General features: G+C 46.3%; 1 protein-coding gene and 1 long non-coding RNA gene across 40 annotated transcripts in view; one reads left to right on the top strand and one right to left on the bottom strand.

The window, feature by feature from the left end:
* Positions 1 to 562: 562 nt before the first annotated feature.
* Positions 563 to 25,790, top strand: part of LOC147350972 (uncharacterized) — a 142,097-nt gene continuing 116,869 nt past the window's right edge. For 16 of the 33 annotated variants that reach the window (XR_015146796.1, XR_015146790.1, XR_015146791.1 and 13 more), the window contains exons 1-3: positions 563 to 823; positions 13,263 to 19,581; positions 19,676 to 19,834. Coding sequence is in view for 2 of the 33 variants with exons in the window: in XM_086355174.1 (XP_086211300.1) it covers positions 792 to 823 (32 nt within the window). In the remaining 31 variants the exon portion in view is untranslated. Of the gene's footprint in view, positions 824 to 5,152; positions 5,300 to 12,983; positions 13,149 to 13,262; positions 19,582 to 19,675; positions 19,835 to 20,709; positions 20,908 to 25,790 lie in introns of those variants that run through there. The other 17 variants (XR_015146802.1, XR_015146800.1, XR_015146801.1 and 14 more) reach the window with 8 other exon arrangements.
* LOC147350973 (uncharacterized) lies at positions 761 to 20,610 on the bottom strand. Of its 7 annotated transcripts, none has more exons than XR_015146809.1 (4): positions 20,474 to 20,610; positions 17,907 to 18,044; positions 14,376 to 14,425; positions 761 to 1,501 (listed from the first exon to the last, which is right to left on the bottom strand). It is a non-coding gene; the product is annotated as an uncharacterized LOC147350973 (long non-coding RNA). The 7 variants fall into 7 exon arrangements; XR_015146806.1 differs by having other exon boundaries at positions 763 to 1,501; positions 17,894 to 18,044; XR_015146805.1 differs by lacking the exon at positions 761 to 1,501 and adding an exon at positions 13,151 to 13,483 and having other exon boundaries at positions 17,894 to 18,044.

The raw sequence follows: 25,790 nt of genomic DNA, 5'->3' as shown, positions 1-25,790 counted from the left end.
TGCCTCCCCCCGCCACCCCCCCAGCAACACCGTGCCAGGGCTGAATGTGAGCCTGTGTTCTCTGGGTCCACCGTCCCGGGTCCCACACGGGGGACTGGAAGAGAATGGGCCACAGGAATGCACCCAGAACAGAGCCAAATTGTTCAAGCCGCAGAAGAAAGAAAAAACGGATGAGGGTGGGGGTGGGGGGGTTGTTGGCTGGAAGAAGAAGAAAAGCTTTTCTTGTCGGTTCCATTTCTGCGGAGATATTGGAGGATAACACAGCTATTTGGGGGAGGGGGGCACACCAGGGGAGCAAAAAAAAAAAAACACCTGAGAGAGCCAAGGTTTATCGGCACAGTGGCCCTTACAGAAAGGTGACATTTGAGAGAACAATTGCTAGGTTGTTTGGGCACATTTGCTGTATGAATGAAGCTTAAGAAACGCTGTCTTTGGATCGCCGCGAATAGTCATCTTCATCATTGCTGTGAGCTCTCTCTCTCTCTTTCTCAGTTCCCTTATGAAATAAGGGCACACAGGTAATAAACAAAGCACTATAAAAGATCAGATCGAGGTATTCTGTGGGCTCATTCAATGTCGGGAGCGGGCGTTCGGCACACTGACGCTGGGGCTTGCGGCTCGGACCTGAGGAGGAGAAGCAGGCCTAGGTGGGACCCCCGGCTCCCTCTCCACAACCGGGCTGCGTTCATCGGGGTCGTGTCCTGGGTCGGCTAGACCGAGGGACAGGGCAGAGCATGGCCGAGTTAGATCCCCTTGGATTTTGCTCCTTCTGAGTCTGGACGTTGAACCTAATGTTTTTGGTCAATCCTCTTGCCAGATCTAGGTGAGTAGCTGCCTGGGTTTTAGAGCTGTGTCAGCCGCACGGGACTTGTTTTCCCTCTCCTCAGACAGACCATTAGGTGGTGATTCTTATTTCTATTCCTTTGGCCACGGTCTAGATACTGGTGGTGACCGCAGCCTCACAGCAGCGCCCTATCTGGCTGGCTGTTATGGGAGAGGCAGGCCAAACCCTGTGAAGGAATTGCCTTGATGTGCATGAACGAGCGGGGTGGGCTCGTTGGATTTGGGGAGATAATGAGCAATGGCTGTGTGCACATAACAGGGTTCTCCTCCTGGCAAGAAAGCTTTCTTGCCTTGGGTCCCTGCTGGGCCTCTGCCTCCTACCATCACCTTGTCTGTAACCCTCCCTTGCTCTGAATTTGCAAGATTCACCAGAAGTGAACAAGGGAGCCCTCGGCCCTGTCTGGTTTCAAAGAGACGTAGCTCAGGCACGCGTGAGCAGCAGGCACCAGCTGTGGATCTGGTTTCTGCCCATGAGTGGTACTCAGGGAGCATCCTTTCTGGAGAGTCCATCCACATGCAGATGCTGGTGCCCTGGGCCCCTACAGACCGGACCTCTTGGTGGACAAACAGCTCTGTGCCTCATCGGAGCCAAGCTGTGCTCTGCTCTGCTGTTTGTTCTCCTTCTGTGGGTCATCCTCACCATTCCTGGGAACTCGATCTAGTAATAAAGCAGAATGAAATGATACCAGTTCTGCAGAGCGGAGTATCAGGTTTGGATGAGTTTGTGCCTGTTTGTGGGTGCACGGGCCCCACTGAATGTGATGGACATGCTTCAGATACTCCCTTTACGAGGCCTCGAAAATGCCCATCCTGCTTATGGTCAGTGTAATAACATGAGGTGCTTGGTTCTAGGCATCCTAAGGAGAAAATTGTTTTAGCAGCTGTATCTTCCCATCTGTCTTGTCGTCAATGAATAATTCTCAAGAGTGGTGTGTATACATTCTATACGATTAGGCTCTTTTATGTTTATGCCTTTAGCCTCAGGATTTTAGGTACTTTCCAAATGACCTGTTTATTATTATTAATTATTTTTAACCTCCATTTTGCGAAGCCAATTCAGCTAGAATTTCAGTTGCATTCCAATTTTACAAAAAAGGCTTTCTGGAGTTTAACTAAAACATTAGATTTCCCATATGGGGAAGACTTGTGTGTGTGTGTGTGTGTGTGTTAGCACACACTATGAATGTTACAAAGTTACATGCGAGGAGTGGTATACTGCTTGTTCTGTCCGGATGTGTGCATGTAGATAACATGCAATATAAAATAATCATTGTGACTTGGTCATTTATATCCAGACTCTATTTCTGTCAACAGAAGCTTGTCTGATAGCCTTCTGCGTGAGAAATGAGGCTGAAGCCTGTAAAGACGTGGATTCGTAGGAACGGGGTTATAGTTAACACTTTGTAAATGTATTTCATAGACATGTGCAAAGTTTAACATCTGTAGGTTTTCTCAGCAATGAACCATAGATGCCTGAAAGCTCTCTCAATTTGGCATCACATAGAAAATGTCCTCTTTTTTTGCTCTGCATTGAGAGTTTCTTTCCCAGGCCTGTGTTTTCCAGACAGTACTGATTCCTCTGGAAACAACAGGATTTTTAACATGGCTGCTCTAAGAGAAACCTGCCTAATATGGTAGGGAATCAGTAACATTTGAAGAATAAAGGAATGATGGAATTGTTTCCTGGGCTGTAGGTAATGGTCACCTCTATATTTATTTACACACGGAGGCACTCTTTTGGGTAGAATATTCACAGAGTTATTGTACCAGCAGTCTGGACTCAACGGGCAAATTCTTTCAATGTCTCATTTATCAGTAACTTAAATGTAGTTAATCAGTCAATTGGTATTAGGTAATGCAGGAGACCACCTGCAAAGCAGGAGATTCGGGTTCGATCACTGGGTCGGGAAGATCCCCTGGAGCAGGGTATGGCAACCCACTTCAGTATTCCTGTCTGGAAAATCCCATGGACAGAGGAACCTGATGGGCTACAGTCCATGCTGCTGCTGCTAAGTCGCTTCAGTCGTATCCAACTCTGTGCAACCCCATAGACAGCAGCCCACCGGGCTCCTCTGTCCCTGGGATTCTCCAGGCAAGAGTACCGGAGTGGGCTGCCATTTCCTTCTCCAGCTACAGTCCATGGGGTCGAGTTAGGAGGACATGACCAAGCAATTAAACCACCGCCACGTACATATCACAAATCTTTCTATCCTCCAAACTTTCTTTGTATGTCTCTCCTAATCATCTATGTAATCAATATATATTGAGGGGGATAAAATTAAAGACTTCATTTTCTCTGTGATTACAGGTTTGAAATATGTCTGCAGTATAAGGATGTGGGTACCAAGTTTGGGAACAATTTAATTTCCCTCCTGAAACATAGCCCTAACTCTTGAAAGGAGACTGGATGGGCCAGCAGAGTGATAGCACAGTGGTCAATGGTTGTTATTCACATAAGGTGCAAGGGGGAGTGGGATTTCCTGGTGGTCCAGTGGTTAAGACTTCACACTTCCACTGCAGGAGCCATGGGTTTGATCCCTGGTCAGGAAACTAAGATCCCACGTGCTGTAGCGAGCAGCCGAAAAAAAAAAAGTTGCAGGGGGAGATAGCACACTATTGAGCACCACCCACGAGCTGAGCTGTAATCTATAGCAGGGTTGTAGTAAGCATTTTGCCCAAATTGGGCAAATCAATTGCCAGTGACGTCTGGCCCCAGACATCTGCCTCTAACAGACTTACGGGGGCGTGGGGACCCAGGGCTCAGACACATGCATTGTTCACTGTTTACTTCATCTGCTTATTAGCCTTGTGGGTGAGGGCAGCATTAAGCAATGGCCCGTCGCCTTCTAGAACTACGTGGCAAAATGCAGAGCACACTGTCTCGTGTTTGGGGCTTTAAGAGCCTCTGAGGTGACCTGGTGCTGGGGAGAATTTGAGAGCAGAATGGCTTATAACCATCGCTCTTGGCTAATAATTACGCTAATCTTTTCGAGGGAGGTTTTGTGTGCATGCATGTTCCCCCTTTCCTCAATCCCCAAGTCAGAGAACAATAGAGGAACTGTGCTTCTGCACTATTCCATGAGATAGGTCAGGGGACACGGTGCAGAAGGTCTGCGGTGAACGACCCGCCGGGCATTTGCCCGGAGCCATCTCGAAGGAACCTGAGACTCGGGCAGTAGGCTTTGGCCAAACCAAAGGGAGTTCAGCAGCTGAGCCTTTTGAACAGCAGCTGTTTTGGCGGTCAGCAGATCCCATGCCCTTTGGGGAGACCTCAGGAGCAAGTGCAAGGCTTGCTGGAAGAGAGGAGAGGGTGTGTGTGTGTGTGTGTGTGTAAGGGGGGATGGCAAACATGCTTACCCTTAATGTCAAGTTGTCAGCTCTATGAGTTAAAATAATCTACAAGGCTATTCTTCAACGAGGACATGCCCTCTGATGTAGCAAATGTTATTTAAATATTGTGATGAGAGTACTCCTAATAATTTAGAAAGTAAGTGCTAAGTAAATACTCACGCCTAGAGTTCAGAACAACAAGCCAAGGGTTATGAGACCCAAGGGCAGGTAAATCTCCCAGAACATCTTTCACAGTGTGCGGGAACGTCCCATCTTCTCCCCGAAACCGGGCACACGGTCCCGTCAAACATCTTGCATTTGCCACTTGTTTTGTGAATTTCCACAGGACGGCTGGGCATTGCAGAAGCAGGCTGCCCACGTATCAGCTGGGAGAAGCATGGAGGTTTGCTTTAAATTAATCTGTATTGGAGTATAGCTGCTTTACAACCTTGGGTTACTTTCTGCTGTACAGCAAAATGAATCAACCATTTCTTGTTGTCACTATTTAGTTGCCAAGTTGTATCTCTTTGTGACTCCACGGACTGCAGCACGCCACGTTTCCCAGTCCTTCACAACCATACAAGTTCACATGACATGGACTGCCCTGGGGGCTCAGACAGTAAAGAATCTGCCTGCATTGCAGGAGACCTGGGTTTGATCCCTGTCTTGGGATGAGCCCCTGGAGGAGGAAATGGCAACCCACTCCAGGACTCTTGCCTAGAGAATCCTATGGACAGAGGAGCCTGGCGGGCTTGGGCTACCTCCCTGCTCAGGTTACCACGGAACTTCGGGTGGAGTTCCCTGCCCTGTACAGGATGTCCTCATTAGCTATCTATCTTACACATAGTGTCAACAGAGAGTATGGGTCAATCCCAAGTGCAGAGGATTTTAACGCTCCTCTGCCTCTCTGCCCTGGGTTTCCCAGTTACCCACTTTCAGGGGTGTTTTCATCTCTCCCCGTCTGCTCCCTGTTCGGCAGCTGCTGGGTTTAGGACCGAGGAAGCTGGTGTGGCTGGTGGGGAGAGGACATTGCTAGTGTAACCTGGCAGGGCTGCACGCTGCTGGCGTTGAAGCGCAGTGAAAACGAGAGGCGGTGGGGAAGTTTCCACGGCGGCGGCAGGACAAGGTAACCTAGCTGGTGGCTTTGATGCGGGATGCCCTTGGGGAGCTGCTTGATCTGAATCAGACTGAGAGCCGGGCAAGGACACAGTTTCTCCTCTCTCAGACCCCAGGAGTTCTCCAGCCTACCTTTTCCGGCTCCCCACGAGCATTTCCAAGTTGAAAAAAAAAATTACAATACGTGTGGAAAGACACAGTGAAAGCGACAGCACCTTCCCCGTCTCCGGTGGCTCTGTTCTGACTTTGCGATCAGCCAAACTGCAGCCCCGGGGCTGGCTCAGTGTGTCACCGTCAATGATTAGCCGTCTCCCTGCCTCTCCTGCTGGGTGTCCTGGCTCCTGGCCCCCGGCCGGCTCGGTGACCGGCTAATCCTGTGTCCTTTCTCTCCAGCTTGCGACTCTGCCTGAAGGGCTTGGTTTCTCTTCCTGGAGTCAGGTTTGAATTCACTTCATTGTCACCTCCCAATTGATTTTTTTGCTAAGCAGTGGCTGAAACAGAAGGGTGATGGGTCAGGGCAGGAAGGGAGGACTCCAGAGTCAGCTCTCCTGTGGTCTGGAGTGCCCTGCAGAAGTCTGATGGTTTAGTACATTTCTCTGGCTTAAGGGTCAAAGCACAGAAAGGCTTGTTGTGGAACTGGGATGATACAGGGTCGAGGCTGCTGGGCAGCAGGTGGAGAGAGACTCTCATGAGTGTGTCACGTCAGCAGAGTCGGTCTCTGGGGCATCCAGCCCCCTCTCCGGGCATTTTCTCTGTTTCCCGTCCCTCCTTGGGTACCATGTACCTTCATCATGTCACCTGGGTGCTCAGAGTGTCCTTGGGCAAAAGCATGCATTCAGACCATTATCAAAGGCTTTCTTTCCCTTTGTATATTCCCAGTACCATTGTCCTTGAAGCCTTGTACTTTGGGGCCAACCGCTTCTTAATATGAAAAATTAATCCAAGTTAATTACTTCTTTGGGAGTTGATCTGCTGCATTATGGAATCTGATTTGCTGCTGCTGCTAAGTCACTTCAGTCATTTCCGACTCTGTGCAATCCCACAGACGGCAGCCCATCAGGCTCCCCCGTCCCTGGGATTCTCCAGGCAAGAACACTGGAGTGGGTTGCCATTTCCTTCTCTAATGCATGAAAGTGAAAAGTGAAAGTGAAGTCACTCAGTCGTGTCCAACCCTCAGCAACCCCATGGACTGCAGCCTACCAGGCTCCTCCGTCCATGGGATTTTCTAGGCAAGAGTACTGGAGTGGGGTGCCATTGCCTTCTCCGAATCTGATTTGATGGGTTACTAAAAAAAAAAAAAAAAAAATGCAACTCAAAACTAATGCATCTTTTAGAAACAACTTGGATTAAAAATCCTGTTTTATTTTTATAAAATGTCAATTGTAGTATTTTTAAATGGTAGTAAATTTACAATTTTTAATTTAAAATATTAAACTGTACATAAATATTGTGTAACAAGCTAAATGGGAAAAGATATGGGAAGGAACAGTACATGTGTAATTGAATCACTTTGCTGTACACCTGAACCCCTCACAACACTGTTATCGACCATATTCCAATATAGGTAAAAAGATTTTTTAAAAAAGTGCATACAAAAAAAAAAAAAGGGCATACAGTGAAATCTTCCCCTCCAATAACTCGGATCCTTCTTAGTTACAGAGGCAACGGAAACCATCAGTTTGGGGCCTAATGTTCCATGGACATGGAAGCCATTGGATCGCGCTGGCAAAAAGTTTGGTGGATTTTTCCTTTACATTGGATGGAGAAACCCGAATGAACTTTTTGGCCAGTCCAATGTGCTCTCTAACCCCTTTACATTTTTACGTGTTTTATTTTAGAAACTTTAAACGGGGTTTGTGAAGCTATCACAGGGCCCCTCCATAGGCCACCACGCATTTTCTCTTTTGTTAACTTCAAATTCCTGGAGTACGCTCGTCACCGCCAAGGAAGCAACGTCAGCATGTGGTTAATAACCAAAACCCATAGCCTGTCAGACTCGACTGGTTTCACCCCAATGTCCTCTCTGTTCCTGGATCTCACCCAGGATACCACCTCGTCTTTAACTGTTGTATCTCCTCAGCTTCCTCTCGCCTGTGATAGTTTCTCAGACTTACCTTCTTTTGATGACTTTGACAGCTTGGAAGAGGTCAAATATTTTGTAAAATGTCCCTCATTTTGAGTTGGGTTAATATTTTTGTCATGGCTTGCCCGGGTTATGGGTTTTCGGGAGGACGACCAAAGAGATGAAGTCTGTTCTCATCATTCCATCACAGGGACATACTCTCCCCAAGACTGACCGCTGATGGTGTGAACTTGCAGTGCTTGCCAGGTCTTGACCCTGTAAAGTGACTCCTCTCCCTTCTGTACTATGACTCTTTGGAAGAATGGCACTGAATTCAACCCATACTCCACGGGTACCTCCTTGAAGCCCCTCTAATTTTTAACACTATGGCATGATATTTTACAGGCTTTCTTGTGCCTTGTCCTTTTTAAAAAACATATTTTAGAGAGTTCTATGTCGGTATTGAAAGTGTCCACATTCTTTATTAATTTGCATTTATTCTATTGATGTATTAATAACATATCAGGTGGCTCAGGGGTAAAGAATTCGCCTGCAATACAGGAGATTCAGGAGACTCGAGTTCGACCCCTGGGTCAGGAAGATCCCCTGAAGTAGGAAACTCTGGCAACTCCAGTATTCTTCCTTGGAAAAATTACATGGACAGAGGAGCCTGGCCGGCTACAGTCCATGGGGTCACAAAGAGTCAGACACAAAGACTGAACACCCACACACATTAATAGCATAACAGATTTAACTAATGCCCTTGTGATGGGCATTTAGGTCACTTTAATATTTTGGTCTCATAACAATGCTGGAATAAATAACCTGGTTCATGTTCAAATATTCCTGCAGGATAAAATCCTGAAAATTGAATTGCTACTTAAAGAGAATGTGATTTGTAATTTTTCATGCTGTTGCCAAATTACCTTCCAAAGATAGTGAACCAATTTATGCTCTTCTGGGGGGAGCCTGGTGGGCTGCCATGTATGGGGTAGCAGAGTTGGACACAACTGAAGCGACTTAGCAGCAGCAGCAGCAGGAAGATATAATCAAAAAGATTCACTGGAGGGAATTTCAAGTTGGTGGAGGGAATATTTTTAAGTTGGTGAAGCATTCAATGTTTCTGCAAATCTCCTTAAATCATACCAAAACAGGGGAATAAAATGTTTAGAAATCCAGTTATTTCAATGCAACCTGGTCTGTGAGAAAATTTAATGAGTCTAGAGCTCAGCCTGGGGCTTCCTCCATGGTTAGCGGTAAAGAATCTGCCTGCAATGCAGGGGATGCATGTTCAGTTCCTGGGTCGGGAAGATTCCCTGGAAGAAAATCGCATTGACAGAGGAGCCTGGCGGGCTACAGTCCATAAGGTCACAAAGAGTCAGACACGACTGAAGCAACTGAGCACACACAAGCACACAATAATAATAATAGTGATAACAATAGCTAACATTCACTGAGTACTTTCCATGAGCCTAGAATAGAGTTAGTACTTTAACCATACTGTTTCCTTGTAACAACTCTCTAAGGCAGGCAGCTATCGTTTTTCCCGTTTAGAAGGCAAGAACATCGAGGAAACGGTGGTTAAGTTACTTGCCTGAGATCACACGGCTCATGATAAGCCATGCACACGTACCCCAGTGATTATGCCTTTCAGTACCGTGTTCTGTGGCAGAATAGTGCGTGGAATGGGCAACATTAGGTTCTGCAGGAAGAACCTGGCAGAAACCGTCTCTGCCCTCAAGGGTTTTTATTCTGGTTGAGGCAGCAACACCTGGACGGCCGTAGGGTTGCTGCTAAAACACAGGACACCCAGTTACATTTGAGTTCCAGATAAACACCAGTCTTTTTAGTGTGATTCTCTCTCAAATGTTGCATGAGACATATTTATAACAAAACCTATCCTTTGTTTATCTAAAACTCAAATTTAGCTGGTTATATTTCCAATAAAAATGATTAAAAAAATATAATTCTGTGCAAACATGTCAGGGGACATTATCCTAAAACATGTATTTGTTACTGATCCGAAATTCAAATTTAACTGGATATCTTGCATTTTTCATTTGCTAAATCTGGCAACTTTATATGTAAAGCACTTAGACATTATTATGCTGACACAGCATATACTCTGCACTCTTCCTTATCCTCACCCCCAGATTCCCTCCTCCCCATCTCTGTGCTCTTTATCTACATTCTTCCTGTTGAGTTCCTCTCCACCTCACAAACTCTATCCATGATCCACAGCCTTACGACACAGCAGTCAAGTTCTAGAGCTGTGGCCCGGCGCATCCAATAGTCAATACGGAGGCAATTTTTTCTTTCTGCTTGGGGTGCCCAGCCCTGGGGAGCGTTCTGCAGCTCCTCAAGCCTCCACTCTCCTCCAGGAACACCCTTGTCTCTGCCTGACTGCTCTGTCCAACCCCCTACCCCATCCCAAGGTCCCCATCCGGCCCAGTGGCGCGCATGGCTTTGCATCAGTCAGGTCACTGCACGTTCATTAATATTCACCAAAAGTGTGGGCTGGGGGCAAAGGCAACCCGGCAGCAAAGGCTTATTCTTTATCCTGTCTCTGAGATAGGCTTTCACGGGCATCGCGGCGAGCTGGTGGGGTGGGGTGGGCGGGTGCTCCGGGCCCACTGGTTAACAGTCACTGCCTGTGTATTCTCCAGGATGGGGGCGTTCTGCCGGCTATTTTAAGGCCAGACTGGTGAATGTTGGGTTCCCCTTCGTTTACCTAGGCTCTCAATATTTTCCCTGGCATGCTCCGTAGTGGTCACAGAATGTGGGAAACCAGGCAAGGGAAAAAATTAACGCTCTGTGATGACGCCCCTGGTCGCTGCTGCTAAGTTCCATGGAAAAGACAGGGGCTGGGGGAGTGGGGGGCACCCTATCTGTGTCTGTGGGTGTCCCCGAAAGCTTTCAGCTATCTTGGCACCTACTCAACTCTAGATACGGTGGAAAAAGAAAACTGGCTGCAAACGCTGTCCGAGGACCGCCTGGCAGCCCAGTCTCCACGCTCTCCGCGGAGTGCCTTCGCCCGCACTGAATGCCCCTTTATCGGCGAGCGATACTGAACTTTTCAAAAATACTGTGTAGGTCCTTGTGTCCCAGATGCCTGTGGCATGCAGGCTCTGCTTCCTTTCAAGGGTGTTGGCTGCAAAACCCACCCAGAAACCTGAGAAAAACTTCTCTACTTGGCATCTCGAGAGGCTGACACCAACCGCCTGTTTCTTAGCCCACTGGCCACAAGCTACCTAGTGGACAGTTATTATAAGGAAAGGAAGCAACTTCAGGACCGGGAATTCTGCCATGGGCAAAGCACAGTTATTTAAAAGCCCCACAGGGAGCATTCCCCTCCATCACTTAGACGCAAATGGTGAAGTTTTAGTTCACCACCTTCTATGAGCTGGAGACTGGCTCTGCAAGAACGTTCCTCTTGTCCTTCTGCAGGTTTGGCCCTCTTGGGTAGCACTGTTTCAACAGAGCTGATAGTGGAGGTTGAGTCTGAGTGTAGGTCTGCAGCTGGTACGTGCTTGGGTCAAGCGTTTGTCCACGCTGTCTATGCACCAGCCATGGGACCCATCACACGGTGTACGTCATGTCTTTCAACTGTGACAGTGACGCCACGTGGTGCGTATCACTGGACCAGATCTGCAGATGTCAGGTGAAGGGCCTGCTTGACAGGATCAGCCTTGAACGCCCCCTGGGCTGCAGCTCTCCTTACACTGAATCTCAGGAAGAGAAGAAGGTTCCTCTCCAGTACTCGTCCACCCACTCGCACGCCTGTTTCACTCTTCCTGATCACACCTGAAGTTGAGAGGTCCACTAGAAGATGTTTCAGTCATTTATCACATATTTGTAACTGAGTTCTGTTCAGATGAGAGTGATGTATTCTCACTGCTCTTTCATCAAATATGGTCATGGAGGCCACAGCCCAGAACTGGTGTCTTTCTGTCCCTACCTGGATGGGCTCTGTGGACTGGAGGACCACTTGTCTTTAACCGGTCAGAAGACAGGCTGTTAAATGAGGCTCTGGTTGACTCACGTTAGATTTCAGGCTGTCACAAGCAACCTGCCTGCACGTGTGCGTGCTCAGTGGCTTCAGTCGTGTCGGACTCTTTGCGGCCCCGTGGACTGTAGCCCACCAGGCCCCAGCCCACCTTCAGAATAGCCTTATGAGACATTGCTATTGTCCCCGTTTTCCAGATCAGAATGTTTAAGCTTAACGTAACTAGCAAATTGTTGTCACCTTTGAACTCAGATTTTTCCTTTTAGGGCAAACATAGTTTTAGCCATCATTTTTTTTGCAACCAAGCACTTCATCTTATATTAAGATTTAAACACCACTTACCGAGTTCTGGTGCTGTTGGAGGCATATTTAACTATTAAATAACTATTAATAACTATTAAATATTAATAAGTGTTAAGATATTTCTAGAACCAGAGTAAATGAGATCATTTTGGTGGTTAACAGTTACTGCCACAAAACACTCTGCCTTGTTTATTACAATGAATGCTAAAAACTGGAAAAGTTTGTACCAGCTTACATTCCTATGAATCACGGTTGTGTCTCACAGAGAATGAGACACAGATTTCTTGAGATCGATATGGTTCTATAATAACTGTAGAAAATTTAGGTTTGTTCAATAGCTGGAAATTTGTTCTTTCAAATGTCAGCATGAAAGCCATTCAGCTGAAGCTGGTCCCACCCCCATTCTGGGATGAGTCTGGCTCACAGCTGGTGACTGGGTAGGGGAAGAAGATGTTATATAATGTCTACAAAAGTAACGGAAAGTTGACTTAAGTGCTCAGATAACCAACAGTTAAGATAGAGAATGAGAATCCACAGCGATTTAAGAATACGTTTTCTAAGCATCATATCCAGACTTCCCCTTACATCCTCCGTTCTTTATTCCTGAACCTGATACTGGTGTGGCAGGGCATGTGGAGAAAACAGAGATCCCGCAGCCATGCTTAGAGATAGGAAAGACGTTTCTTTTCAATCATTTCTCTGTACCTAGCGTGGGTGTTCGGACTACTTTTTCTTTCCTCTGCTCTTTTTTCTTTCCTCTTCTCCATTCGTTTAACCTTTGAAAAAGAAGTCCAATTTTCCCATCTTGAGCCATAAATATTTTGATAAGGAGCACTGTACTGTGCTGAGTCATTTAGTCATGTCCGACTCTTGCTAACCCCACAGTCTGTGCCCCGCCAGGCTCCTCTGTCCATGGGGATTCTCCAGGTAAGAATACTGGAGAGGGTTGCCATTTTTCTCCTTCAGGGGATATTTCGGACCCAGGGGTTGAACCTGCATCTCCTGTGTGTCTCCTGCATTGCAGGCAGATTTTTTACTCGCTTCCCTATCCCCTATCCCGCCTCCAAACCAAAATAACATCAACTACATCGGCATGTGGCCCCTAGGAGGTCTGGCCAAACAGCAAGAGGCAGGCACAAGACCCAGCTTCCTCTTCAAGAACTGGGTTTTTATTCTTGATTGTATCACGAGCACACGGAGCAACACAGAGCTCCCCAGTGCCGGGAGAGAAAGTTGTTAGGACTGAGGGGAGTGGAAGCTCTCCTGAGGTGTATGGGGAGGAGGTAATGGTTTTCACTGAATTCCTTTTTATATTTTATTTAGATTAAGTTCTGCTCAGCAGGGTGATTTCTTAATTAGAGCTGCCCGGTCAGGCAGACCTCCAGCTCAGACCCCTGTGTTGCCGTCTAAGGTTTCATGAGGGACCTTATTTCCTGAGTTCTAATATTTGAATAGTCTGCAGTGGATTTCAATGGGAGGAAAAGACAGGTAATTCAATCGTCTTTATTAGATTTTGCCCATGGATCGGGAGAGGGGAAGGCAAGAGGAGGGCGCGTGTCCCTTCTTCGTTAACCTTTTTCTTCTACTCTTCCTCTCCTCCAGGGGTTGAAGGAAGAGCAGACTCCACGGCCGTTTCCTTTTCCTTCATTTTTCAAACAAAGAAGCTAAAGGAGAACCTCAGGCCCCCCCAAAAATCGCGTTCCCTGCAGGACTTTTCAAGACTTGGTGGACAGATTTATGTAGACAAATCACTGTTCCTCCTTTGGTAACCTCAATCCTGAGAGTGAACACGGCTCTCTCGTAGATTTTTGCTCTTTCCATCACTGTAGAAGTTTCAGACTGTGCTCAGCAAGACATCACAAAATTACTCAGCCATAAAAAGAGGGAAAACATGCCACTTGCAGTGACAGGGATGGGCCTAGAGATTGTCATATCGAATGAAGTGAGTCAGGTGGAGAAAGACAAATGCTGTATGAGATCTCTTGTATGCTGCTGCTGCTGCTGCTAAGTCGCTTCAGTCGTGTCTGACTGTGCGACCTCATAGACGGCAGCCCACCAGGCTCCCCTGTCCCTGGGATTCTCCAGGCAAGAACATTGGAGTGGCTTGCCATTTCCTTCTCCAATGCATGAAGGTGAAAAGTGAAAGCGAAGTAACTCAGTCCTGTCCGACTCTGAGTGACCCCATGGACTGCAGCCTACTGGGCTCCTCCGTCCACGGGATTTTCCAGGCAAGAGTACTGGAGTGGGGTGCCATCGCCTTCTCCCGATCTCTTGTATACGGAATCTCAAAAAGTGGTGCAGACAACTTGTCTACAAAATGAAGAGTCACAGGCAGGAAACAAGCTTATGATTACCAAAGGGAAAGGGAGAGGCAGGCATACACTGGGGGACTGGGACTGACACACACACACTAGTATATGTAAGACCGAGTCAGCAGGAGCCTACTGCAGCATGTGGAACGCTACTCGCGCTCTGTGCTGACTGAATGGAAAGGAAATCCACAAGAGCGGGGACGTGTGTGTACGCACAGCTGAACCACTCTGCTGCACCTGCACTGCTGGCAGGTTCGTTACCACCTGAGCCACCAGGGAAGCCCCAGAAAGTAACAGAACATTGTCAATCAACTACTACAACAATACAAATTAATTTTAAAAACAGACCTTCTGAGATGGAGGAAAATTAAAGAAAGAAACGATCCATGGTGTATTCCCTTACCTGCCCTAAACTGGCATCATTTTGGGCACCATCCAGGGAGGAAAATCAGCCTATAGAAAGAAAGAGACGATCTGAAGTGGATTTAAGGAAGAGAGGTCTGGGTCTGTGGGGCTGCTGTCCTCAGGATAAGACAGGACAACTGACCAGGAACAGACGAGAGCAAGTAGTCAGCATGAGCTCTTTTTAGAGGAAATGAACCTACTGGCATTTTCCAAGAAAGACAGAATTCAGCACAGCATGTCCAAAAGAAAAAGAAAAAAACAACGTGCCCACCAGTCTCCCAAATGTCCAGCTAAATGCAAAGAAATGCATACCTTTCTTGTTTTGGGGATTCCCACTCCGACGGGCACATCCGATGAAAATTTGAGTACTTTCACTTATCCTGTATTTTCCCCAATCCACCCACAGGCACATGCGTGTACACACACTCACACACGCACATACATGCACGCACACACACACACACTCTGCAGCCCACAGCTCCCCCTCATACTCCTATCCTGTTGATCTTTCTTCACTTAAAAATTATCAGCGAAGAATTTATTCATTTGGGAGCATTCCAGGCACTACATTTACGTTTAGTTCCGAAGAAATGGGATCCAGACTTTGCGAACTGCGCTGTTTTGCCGATAAACCACCAAGGCGGGCCGTTGTTATCTGTAGATTCCGCCCTTTCTTTTCCCTCCTGCCTCTTTGTCTCTAAGCGATTTTCAGCTTGCTTGGAAAGTCTTCTAACAGAGGCTGAACTTTTTTTTCCCACCACATCTATTTCAGGAGGATTTTTAGTTAAGGATAATGAATTTATCTCTAAACAGACGGAAGAGTTTTACCAAAGCCAGAAAAGACACTTTGGCTAATATCCCCTATAGGCTGATTTTAATCCTCTCATTGTTCAGAATGCTTGGTCTCTGAGAGTCTTATTTCGGTGCCAAATGTCTTTATTAAATCATTATATTAACATATGAAAAAAAATTCCATGACAATGTGCTTCCCTGTGTGATCAAAAGTTATCCACAGCTCTGCTGATGGCCTATTTATTCTGAAATCCAAAAAGGTAAAATTCTGGTAGAGCCCAATGTTTGGCCAAGTTTCTCAAAATTCACTGTAATATGGCTGGAGGGTTACTAGGTCCTAGCCAGGAAAAGGTCTAAATTTAATCAAGTTAGTAGTCCCCAACACAAAGAAAATGAAAAATGGGCCTTCCATTCACCCACAGAAATGAATTCTTGGCCACACTGTCCTGTGGTTTGACCTGTAGAGACACAATGAGTATGTCATATCCATTTTGATTAAAAAAAAAAAAACCCAAGTGGCAAATTCAAAGACAAATTGCCCTAGTGAATCCAGGGGTGTGGAATGGGGGAAAGAGTTTGCAAAGTCAAGAGATAAAAAGAAGTATAAAAAAGAAAAGAAGAAGAAAAAAAAAGAGAGAAAAAAAGAAAAAACTCAAGAGAAGCACTTTGGTGTATTCGGATATTGGATTTTGAAAGTAAACTAAAAGTAACAGTAAGATTTTTGAATGCAAAATTAATGTATGTTCATTGTTGGGGGAGAAATCACTCACGTCTACCAATGGATGGAAATGTGTATTTGCTGTGGATTCCTAGACTTAATTTCTGCCTTCAAGCAGAAGTGAGCTTGAAAGAGTGGAGCCTCAGAACAGCGGTGTCCAAACTCCGGGATCTAATGCCTGCTGATCTGAGGCGGAGCGGATGTAGTAGTAGTAGAAATAAAGTGCACAATAAGTGCAATGTACTTGATCATTCCGAAACCAGCCCCCAACCCCTACCCTGCCCATGGAAAAACTGTCTTCCCTGAATCCGATCCCCGGTGGCCAAAAGGTTGAGGACTGCTGGTCTAGAATCACAGGGCTTTACGGGCACTGTGCATGCTCAGTTGCTTCAGTCTTGTCTGACTCTTCGTGACCCCATGGACTGTAGCCCACCAGGCTCTTCTGTCCATGGGGATTCTCCAGGCAAGAATACTGGAGTGGGTTGCCACGCCCTCCTCCAGGGAATCCTGCTGACCAAGGGATCGAACCTGCATCTCTTATGTCTCCTACATTGGCAGGTAGGTTCTTTACCACTAGTACCACTGAGGAAGCTCCTTATGGGCACTAAAAAAGAACCTCAAAAAGAGACCAAACTCAGAAGGTTCAAGGACTATGGCCTGTCAGGTGGAACTGGAGGGCTGGGTGGACCAAGAAAAGGATGTTGGCAGCAGGGTCCACAGGAAGCAGTGGACACAGCGGGACATGTGTGGCTGGAGACCTTGGGAAGCAACATGACGCAGCAGAAGAGGTGGGAGGAGTGTGGCCCACGCCAGAGAGGGAAGGGGGTGGGCAACGAAGAGCAACTGGAGATGCGTGTCAAGTCTTTAAACCTTCCAAAGATGGTTAATCCTAATGACCTTTCTTGCTTCTTCCACATGCCTTAGTAGCTCATATTATTATGAACTATCTGCCATGTTAAAAATAAATGTTTCAGAGGGCTTCCCTGGTGGCTCAGTGGTAAAGAATCCACCTGCCAATGCAGGAGACACAGGTTTGATCCCTAGTCTGGGAAGATCCCACATGTCTCAGAGCAACTGAGCACCACAGCTACTGAGCCTGTGCTCCGGAGCCCAGGAGCTGCCACGGCTGAGCCCGCGGGCCCTAGAGCCTGTGCCCAGCACCGAGAGAAGCCACGGCGGTGAGAAGCCCGTGCACCGCAACCAGAGCAGCCCCGGCTCTCTGAAGCCAGAGAAAGGTCCCGAAGAGCAACGAAGACCAAGCGCAGCCAAAAACAAATGAATAAATAAATAACGTTATAAATAAATTTATGTTTGGGAAGTAAGGGTGATTTTCCTCTTTTTACTTTAATTGCAACTGTAACGTACTCATGACCTGGCACCCCATGAGGTCTGGCTGAGGGACCCATGCTGATTTAGTGACTGCAACTACGCTGTTGTCCAGTCGCCCAGTCGTGTCTGACTCTTTGCGACCCCATGGACTGCATCACGCCAGGCTCCCCTGTCCTTCACCATCTCCGGGAGTTTGCTTAAACTCAAGTCCACTGAGTCAGTGATGCCATCCAACCATTTGGTCCTCTGTCGTCCCCTTCTCCCACCTTCAATCTTTCCCAGCATCAGGGTCTTTTCCAGTGAATCAGCTCTTCACATCAGGTGGTCAAGGCACTGGAGTTTCAGCCTCGGCATCAGTCCCTCCAGTGAGCAGACTGCAGCGATGCCCGCTCTATGTGGGACATGCCCTTGCAGTTGTTTTTCTCCAGCAGAAGTAGTGGTTATGTTGGACATCTATATGCTCTTGCCCCAGACCCCTTAGGACACATATCAGCGAGATGACAGGCCAGGATTAGAGGTGTGACTCTGGAATTAACTTGCAAAGAGGGGGCCGATTCCACGAAAATCATAAGCATTGGAAGCTTGTGCTCTAGTCAGAGTCCCCAACCCTGCAGGTGTGTACCCGCCTCCCGCCAGAACAAGTCTTCCAATAAAAAAGTGAAAGGGAAGCAACAAACCTTCTCTGCATACCAGGGCTTTTGCTCCAGGGTGTGTCCCACCAGCCACAAGCTGCAGGTAGAGGGGTGCAGGTCGCCTGAGACTCCAGGACGATCACCAGCCTTTGCTTTTCGTCTGCAAAGAGGTTGTGTCACCCAGTGCAGGCAAAAACTGGAAAGTTTAAAAAACAAAAAACTGGCCATTAGAAATTTGGTGTTAAAAAAAAACTCTAGAAACTCCCCTGGTGTTCCAGTGTCAGAGACTCCATGCTCCCAGTGCAGGGGCTCAGGTTCCATCTGTAGTCAGGGAACTAGATCCCACATGCCGAAACTAAAGAACACGTGTGCTGCAACAGCGACCCAGCACAGCCAAAAAAAAAACCTGCAGAAGCCCCACGTTTGGGGTTTAGGTTGTCTGACCCCAGGGCAAGACAGACTATACACGAAAAACAAACCAATTCTAAATCAGTTTTAAAATATGCATGAAGAAGCCCTTTCCCCACAGTGCACAGGGATATTATTTATCCACAGAAAGAAGAATAAGCGACCTGCTATCTTTAAAGCCACCCGCTCGCTTCCAAATGCAAAAACGAATCCAGGGATGCGACTGCTTGAGTCTGTGCATTTGCGGGTGAGGGTGACCCACAGTGAAGGAAGGAGACCTCACAGCTACAGAGCCCCAAGCCTGGCATCCTGAGACATGGAGCAGCAGGAGGCTGGGGGCTGGGGCAGGAAGAGGAGGAAGTGAGGACGGGGGGGACGCCTGGAAGGGCTCAGGCCGGTAACCAAGTCCTTCGCTGGGGGCAGGTGGAAGTCTCCAGGGTCATTATCAGGCAAACTGCGACAGCGTGGAAGGAGAGAGGCTTCCGGAAGCCTCCAGTTCTCCCTCCTGCCTGCTCCCCTCCTTCTCCTAGCAGTTGATTGCAAGGAGCAGCGGAAGGAAGGATGTATCAAACCCAAAGAAGAAAGGACCCCTGCCACTCACCCCCACCGACACCGACCCTGAATGCAGCGGCGCGTTTCGAGCAGCCAGGGCAGCAGGCAAATATGATTCCGCAAGGGCTGTTTTCTTTAGCACCAAGAGCCCAGTGCGAAGGGCCAGCTTCCATATCAAAGGCAAAGGGATCACGACGGTGCAATTCACATCAGGTCCTGGACTGGGGCTGGGGGTGTGGTCCAAGCCCCAAGATTTATGTCAAACACCAGCTGAGTTTCTAGACCTTCTGTGGCTATTCTTCTGAGCAAATATGCAAATCCAAATACAGTCTGGCTCCATCAACTACAATCCTACAGTCCGTACAGGGCAGGGCAGAGCAATGGGAAGGTGGGATGCCCTTCCTCCGCAGGTTATCTTCTAGATCTTGAAAGCTCATTTTTGCTTTATTCTACTAGTTTTCTACTTGCATAGATTCCCCCTAGGGGAGAGGTAGGTCCTTTTTTTTTTTTTATCATTTCAAAGTTTTAGTAGTTTTAACTCAAGTCAACTTGAGTTGTTTTATGGTAAGTACATATATATTAACATAATCATACTATATATGATTATACATATTCATGTGGGCTTCCCAGGTGGTGCTAGTAGTAAAGAACTTGCCTGCCAATGCTGGAGACAGGGCAGATCCATCCCTGGGTCAGGAAGATCCCCTGGAGAAGGAGATGGCAACCCACTCCAGCATTCTTGCCTGGAGAATCCCACAGCCAAGAGGAGCATGGTGGGTTACAGTCCGCGGGGTCAAGGGGAGTCAGACAGGATTGAAGCAACTTAGCACAACACATTCATTTCTATTTTCTCTCGTTTTTCTTTAGAAAATAAGCAGAGGCTGGCCTCTCTCACCCATCAGAGACGTCACTGATGTTGGGAATTGTAAGACTACTTGCAGGTGGAGCTGTTCATATCATCCAGAGCATCGTTGTGAGCCTGATATGGAAATTTTACATGTTTAATTGCCTTAAATAATTTGAAAGGTGGGTCTTAACTAGCATTGAAATGAATTTCACTCCCCAAGGGGAGAATGTGGAGAGGCCTGGGAGGAAATTCCAGGAGCCAGCTGGGCCTCCAAATTTGCATATAATAAGGGGCACCTGGCAACTCAGAGATTGCCTGCTTTTCCTTTCTAGCCCCTTTAACTAAGAAAACCTTAAAAGGCAGGGAAGGCTCTAGATTTCTGAATTTTCAGGTGGAACAAGAGAAGCCCAGGTTGAGGGAAGCGATTCACCCTCAGTAACTTAGGAAAGGAAAGGAACGTCTCTGGGTGAGGAACACCCTATCTACTTGTCTGTTTTTGAGAATTTCTTGGGAAGGAACTGTGAGAGAAGGTGCTGGCACTGGTCATTTCTATGCCTTGTCCTCTTCTCTGCTGATATTATTATCTCCAGACTCCAGTTCTCACAGAGATGAAATCAAGCTTTTTATCACCCTTCTAGCAACTTCCCTATTTTCTGGATCTGCATGAAGCTGTTACTATTGCTGCTTTCCCTTTTCTTTACATTTTCTGCAAAAAGAGTTAGGAGCTTTTAAGAACTGATGGCCACGAGGAAGGGGTACAGAAAAGACAAAGAGGCCTTGCTTGGGCGGGGCATCTCATTGCTTTGTAGGTTTGTTACCTGCTTTTTCGAGTCAGGCCCCAATGAGGGCCCTCCTGCCTGGTGTCCATGGAGCCAGTAGAGACTGTGTTCAGATCAGAAGCGATGGAAAGCTTTATCTCTATCAACAAGAACAGAGAGGCTGAAACTTCAGCTTTCTTTCACCAGCTCGGCGGTGCGTGGTACTGTTCACAGGGCTCCTGACCCTGGGGTAAGGGGTTCTCGTGAGTTCTCATGGGAATGGCCGCAATTCTCGCGGGAAGGGCCGGAGTTCTCGCGTGGCCAGTTGCAGCGTCTCTGCACTCGGTCCGCCGCCATCTTGACTTGGAATTTCACTCAGCCACTTTGTGCTAGAAATTTCTGGCTTTGAGGCTTTTCCATGCCGCTCCCTGTAAGTCAGTGAAAGTAGACTAAGAACAAAAGAAAAGGCAAGAAAAAAACCAACAACAAAAAAGGTAAGGTTTTGTTTTTTATTACCCAGATACTCTTTTTATTTCCTGGGGATTGTTAATGGGCTTTGTGGCAACAGTGCCCCTTTGCTCCTCTTTTGTGCGGAGGATGGGTCTGGCGAGGGGAGGCTGTTGAGGTGGAGGGCTATGAGCCTGGTGGACTATGGTCCATATGGTCCTGAAGAGTTTAACAAGACTGAAGTGACTTTGCACAGTTGTCTGCATTTTGCTGTCTTTAATGTCTTTTAACTTTTCATTATCCGTACAAGTTTCCTGGGAAAGGCCTACCCTTTTCCCACTCACTCATTCGACAAACGTGTATTCAGCACATGCTCGGAGCGGAATAAGGCTAAACACTGTCTTGAAAATGTGTGTTTCTGTAAATGTCACTTCCCCATCCCTCAAGGTCCCACCCAGCTTTTGAGAGAGCACTTCTTAGAGAAAGGATGAGCGAGGTCTAGATCCACTCTAAGCAAGCTCTCTCTTGAATCTACACTGCTGAGCTGGAGAGTGGATAGGCCTCCTCTGAAACCCCAGGGCCGCAAACTCTTCTGAAGGAGATAGAGTGTGAATTCTGAAACTGACAGTAAAAACAGCTTCTAGAGACAGCTCATTGCGGTTCGCAGAAAGCTTTCCTGTACTTTAACCAAATGAGAGGGAACTTGGGGATTTCGAGCTCAGAGCCATCACCCTGCCTTGTTGGCCGCCGAGGTTAGTTCTGAGGATACAGATGCTCAAGGCCAGGTCCCTTGATTCCTCAGGAGCACTACCATGATTGTGGACAGCTCGGCACATGGATTGTTTCCCCTAAAAAGTTAGCAGTTGCTCTCAATTGTAATATCTGGGCCCCACCTCCCCAAATGATCAGGCCGCATAAAGGCAGCATTGATATCTTGCTCACCTGCTCAGTTTTCCTAATCAGCTGTTCCCCCAGGAGGCGCTAGTGGCAAAAAACAACAAAAACAAACTGCCTGCCAGTGCAGGAGACTTAAGAGTCGCAGGTTCAATCCCTGGGTCAGGAAGACCCCTGGAGAAGGAAATGGCAATCCACTCCAGTATTCTTGCCTGGAGAATCCCATGGACAGAGGAGCCTGGTGGGCTATGGTCCATATGGTCGTGAAGAGTTTGACAAGACTGAAGTGACTTTGCACAGTTGGCTGCTCACCAAGTATGGTCCTTTATTCACAAAACAAAACCTAAAGCATCGAAAAAGTAAAAAAAAAAAAAAAAAAAAAATTCAGAAGAGGGTGGTTTTAGAAATCCAGTCTGCTTTTAGGTTTTGGGGTTGTAGATATTTCTCTGGGTGTTTTCTTGGACCCACAATAAGCATTAAACAAAAGAAAACACCCAAACTAGACCCGTCCTTAAGTTCTGACCCTTGGGCTCTTTATCAGCAGAACTCATGGGATCCAAAGTTACGGAACCCAGGACCGAGCTAATCTTTAAGGGACAAATTGTGGCACATTCTCTTTTTAAGGGCTGTTTCAAATCTAAATATCTTTGTCAGTGATTTATGGTCTTCTGTGATTGTTTATTTAGTTTCCTACGTCTTGGGGGGGCGGGGGGAAAGCTTTTAGGGTCAACCTGCAGTGAACAGAGGCTGGACATCTCTCCAGTGTCAGCCCAGCCTTTGGTTTCTGCCTCGACCCAAGAGTAAGGACCAGGAAAGGGGCATGTCCCAGGGTAGTCACCATCCGGAAATGCTACCCCCTCCCTTACAAGGACGGTTTTTTTTTGGGTGGGGGGGTGGTAAAGAATCAGCAAATCAGGCTGATTCAAACAGAATATCATTCTTCATGTTCAAGCATTTTGGGTTTGAGAAAACCCCGAACACTTTGAGCCCTGGGCACTTTTTCCATTAATTTTTTAAACTGATGTGTATGTCAAGGGAAATTTAATACGTAGGTTTCTGATTCATTTACACTTAACTCATCAAAATATTGTTCTGTAAGAGGCATTCGGTGTCCAAGAAATCTTAAGAGCCTTTTTATAAGCTTTTAAAGTTCTTTTAAACGTTAAGAAACAGAAGTTGCAGTCTCCCCAAAGTAAACAGGAGTGAATCCCTGGTGGTGGGGGAGGGATGGAGGGAGGGGGCAGGGGGGTGGACAGTGGGCGCCAAGACACACTGACCTCAGCCCCCAGACACCAACACAGAGTCCAGTATTTTCCAGCCCCCTCCCGCTGCTCAATGCCTCATCCACTATTGGGGAACAATCGGTGGGCCTACCTTTTAGAATTCTGAAGGCAAAGACAAGCTGTTTCAGGGGCTCTGCTGTTGGCAGAGAAATCTCCCAAGTGTTCTCTAGAGAAGCAGGATATAGACTCCAAAATTTTACTTCCAGGCAAGACCCTTTTTCTTCCCCCTTCAAAGAAAGTGCTCATAATGTATCCTTTCATTTATAATTTTATGAAGGTCTCAGTTGAACACGTAAAGAAAGTGGAAAAATTCTAAGTTGCCATGGATGTTTGGCATTTTTCCCACTCTACTAAAATCTACTTTCTCCCCCAAGCAAAATGGTTTCAGAGACTCCAATAAAAAAGTGGGGAGGAGGACAGAGAAGCTGTCTGGAGTCAGAGTCTTCACGAAATACGGTTGTTGTTTAATTGTCGGAGTGTGAGCTACTTAGGTTTTCGCCCTCTTTCGCCTGGCTTCCCTTGTTATTAATAAAAGGAGTCTGTCTTGCATTTCAGAATGCCTGTGACTTCTGAAAACAGGCACTAGCACATTTTATCTCATTTTACCAATTAATATGCAAAGCAGTAGATGTCCCAGAATCTAGCATTTCTTGATTAGGTTTGTTTGTTGTATGTTTTTGTATCTCTAAAAAGAGGAGGAAACTTGGCAATAAATGATGTCATCAATGATAAAAAAAAGTTTGCTCTGTTTTTGGATTTTTAAAAATCCATAGTCTTGAGCAAATGCATAAACATTCAGAAAAGGAGCCAAGGAAAAATATTAGACAGCAGTTCTCAGATTTATTTATTAAGCTTTTTCCTTGGTGTAAGTTTCAAGTAATTAGCAATATGATTTTCTCCTGCCTCGTTTTAAACAGATTCAGGCCTTCCTTCTAAAAACTGATATTTTACTCAGACTGAAATATATTTTCTATTGTTATCTTACATTTCAGGTTCAGAGGCCAAGATTTTTTTTATACACTGTAGAAATTGGTGATAACACATCAGGTCAAGGGATTTCCCTGGGGGTCCAGTGATTAAGACTTCACCTTCCAATGTAGGGGTGCAGGTTTGATCCCTGCTTGGGGAGCTAAGATACAACATGCTTCCAGGCCAGAAAACCAAAACATAAAACAGAAGCAATATTGTAACCAATGCAATAAAAACTTTAAAAACTGTCCACACTAAAAAAAATCTAAAATAGAGCAGGACAAGAAGGGAAGTTGGAGGCTAAGGTGGGCAGGACTCTTGTCACAAAGTTCAGGGGGAATGTTTCGTGAGTTCTGTGCCTCACCTGTGGGTCCAAAGCCAGCGTAGGTGCTGCATGCTCATCCTTTGCAAGGACCTTTCCAACAGAGTTTCTTGAGACACGTATTTTTGTAACCTGGTCAAATGTTGCTGCCCTGCCAGCTTATTCGGTAAGGAATGCCTGACACTTCTGTGGTGTCTGGTATAGATACAGAGATTTTTCGAGGCACTGAATTTAGAAATCCTACCAGGAGTCCCAAAAGGAAGGTGAGAAACGTCCTTCTGAAAAACAGAGTAGACTTCTGGGTACTTTAACATACTCATCTTTCACTTATTACTTAAATTTTTTTTAAGTAAAATGCTGTAAAATTTCAAACAGCATTATTATCATGTTCCCAACTATGAGAAATGAAAATGAAAATGTTAGTTGCTCAGTCGTGTCCAACTCTTTGTGATGCCATGGACTGCAACCCACCAGGCTCCTCTGTCCGTGGGATTCTCCAGGCAAGAATACTGAAGTGAGTAGCCATTCCCTTCTCCAGGGGATCTTCCTGAGCCAGGGATCCAACCTGGGTCTCCTGCATTGCAGGTGAATTCTTTACTGTCTAAGCCACCAGGGAAGCCATTCCACTGTTAAATTATTTGTATTCTTTTAATTTTTCTCCTTTTGATAAAAAACTAATACAACATATCTTTATAACTGCTTTTTTTTTTTTTTTAAGAACTCTCTTTGAATGTTTAATTTTACAGCACTTTCCAAAGCATAGGTGCCTCTTACTATCCAAAAATGTCAGTATTTTTTTCCTCCAGTATTGCTTCTGTGCTACTTGAATTATCAGTTGGCAAAGGAAATTCTTGTCCAGGGAAGGTAAAGCTCTACTTCTTTTCAGTAAATTTCTAATTTTTTTTATTTCTTGAAATTTCTGTAGAAACGGCTGATGTGAATACGTGGACATGTATTAGTTTCTTTCTGTTAGGTTTATGATCGTTCCGTTTGATTGTGACAATTGCCCCATTTTGTGACTGAGAAAATAATCTTGAAGAAGTCACCTGATAGAGATTTTTTTTTTTTTTGACTGCACTATATGTGGCACACAGGATCTTAGTTCCCCAGCCAGGGATCGAACCCATGTTCTCTGCAGTGGAAACACAGGGTCTAAACCACTGGACCACCAGGGAACTCCCATGATGCTGATACTGATTAGATGAATCGAAACGACTGCTTCAGTGCCAGGTTACTTGAGAACGTTTTCTGGACAGTTTCCTTGTGGTGATGTTTGTGTTGATGACCCAGCATCACAACAGGGACCTCTGAGTGGAGAACATGTGGCAGAGCTGGTCACATTTCTTTGACGTAATGTATTTTTTTTAAGTTCCTAGGAATAATTCTTATGCTCAGAAGCATATTTGCTCATCTGAGTTATATGTGACTGTTTCTAGTTTTTCTTGTTTCTAGTCTGTTTATA

Source organism: Bos grunniens, chromosome 19, assembly GCF_055505025.1.
Source record: "Bos grunniens cultivar Pamir isolate PY7600 chromosome 19, Bosgru_T2T1.0, whole genome shotgun sequence".
NCBI lineage: Eukaryota > Metazoa > Chordata > Mammalia > Artiodactyla > Bovidae > Bos > Bos grunniens.
This window is presented reverse-complemented; position numbering and strand designations above follow the sequence as displayed.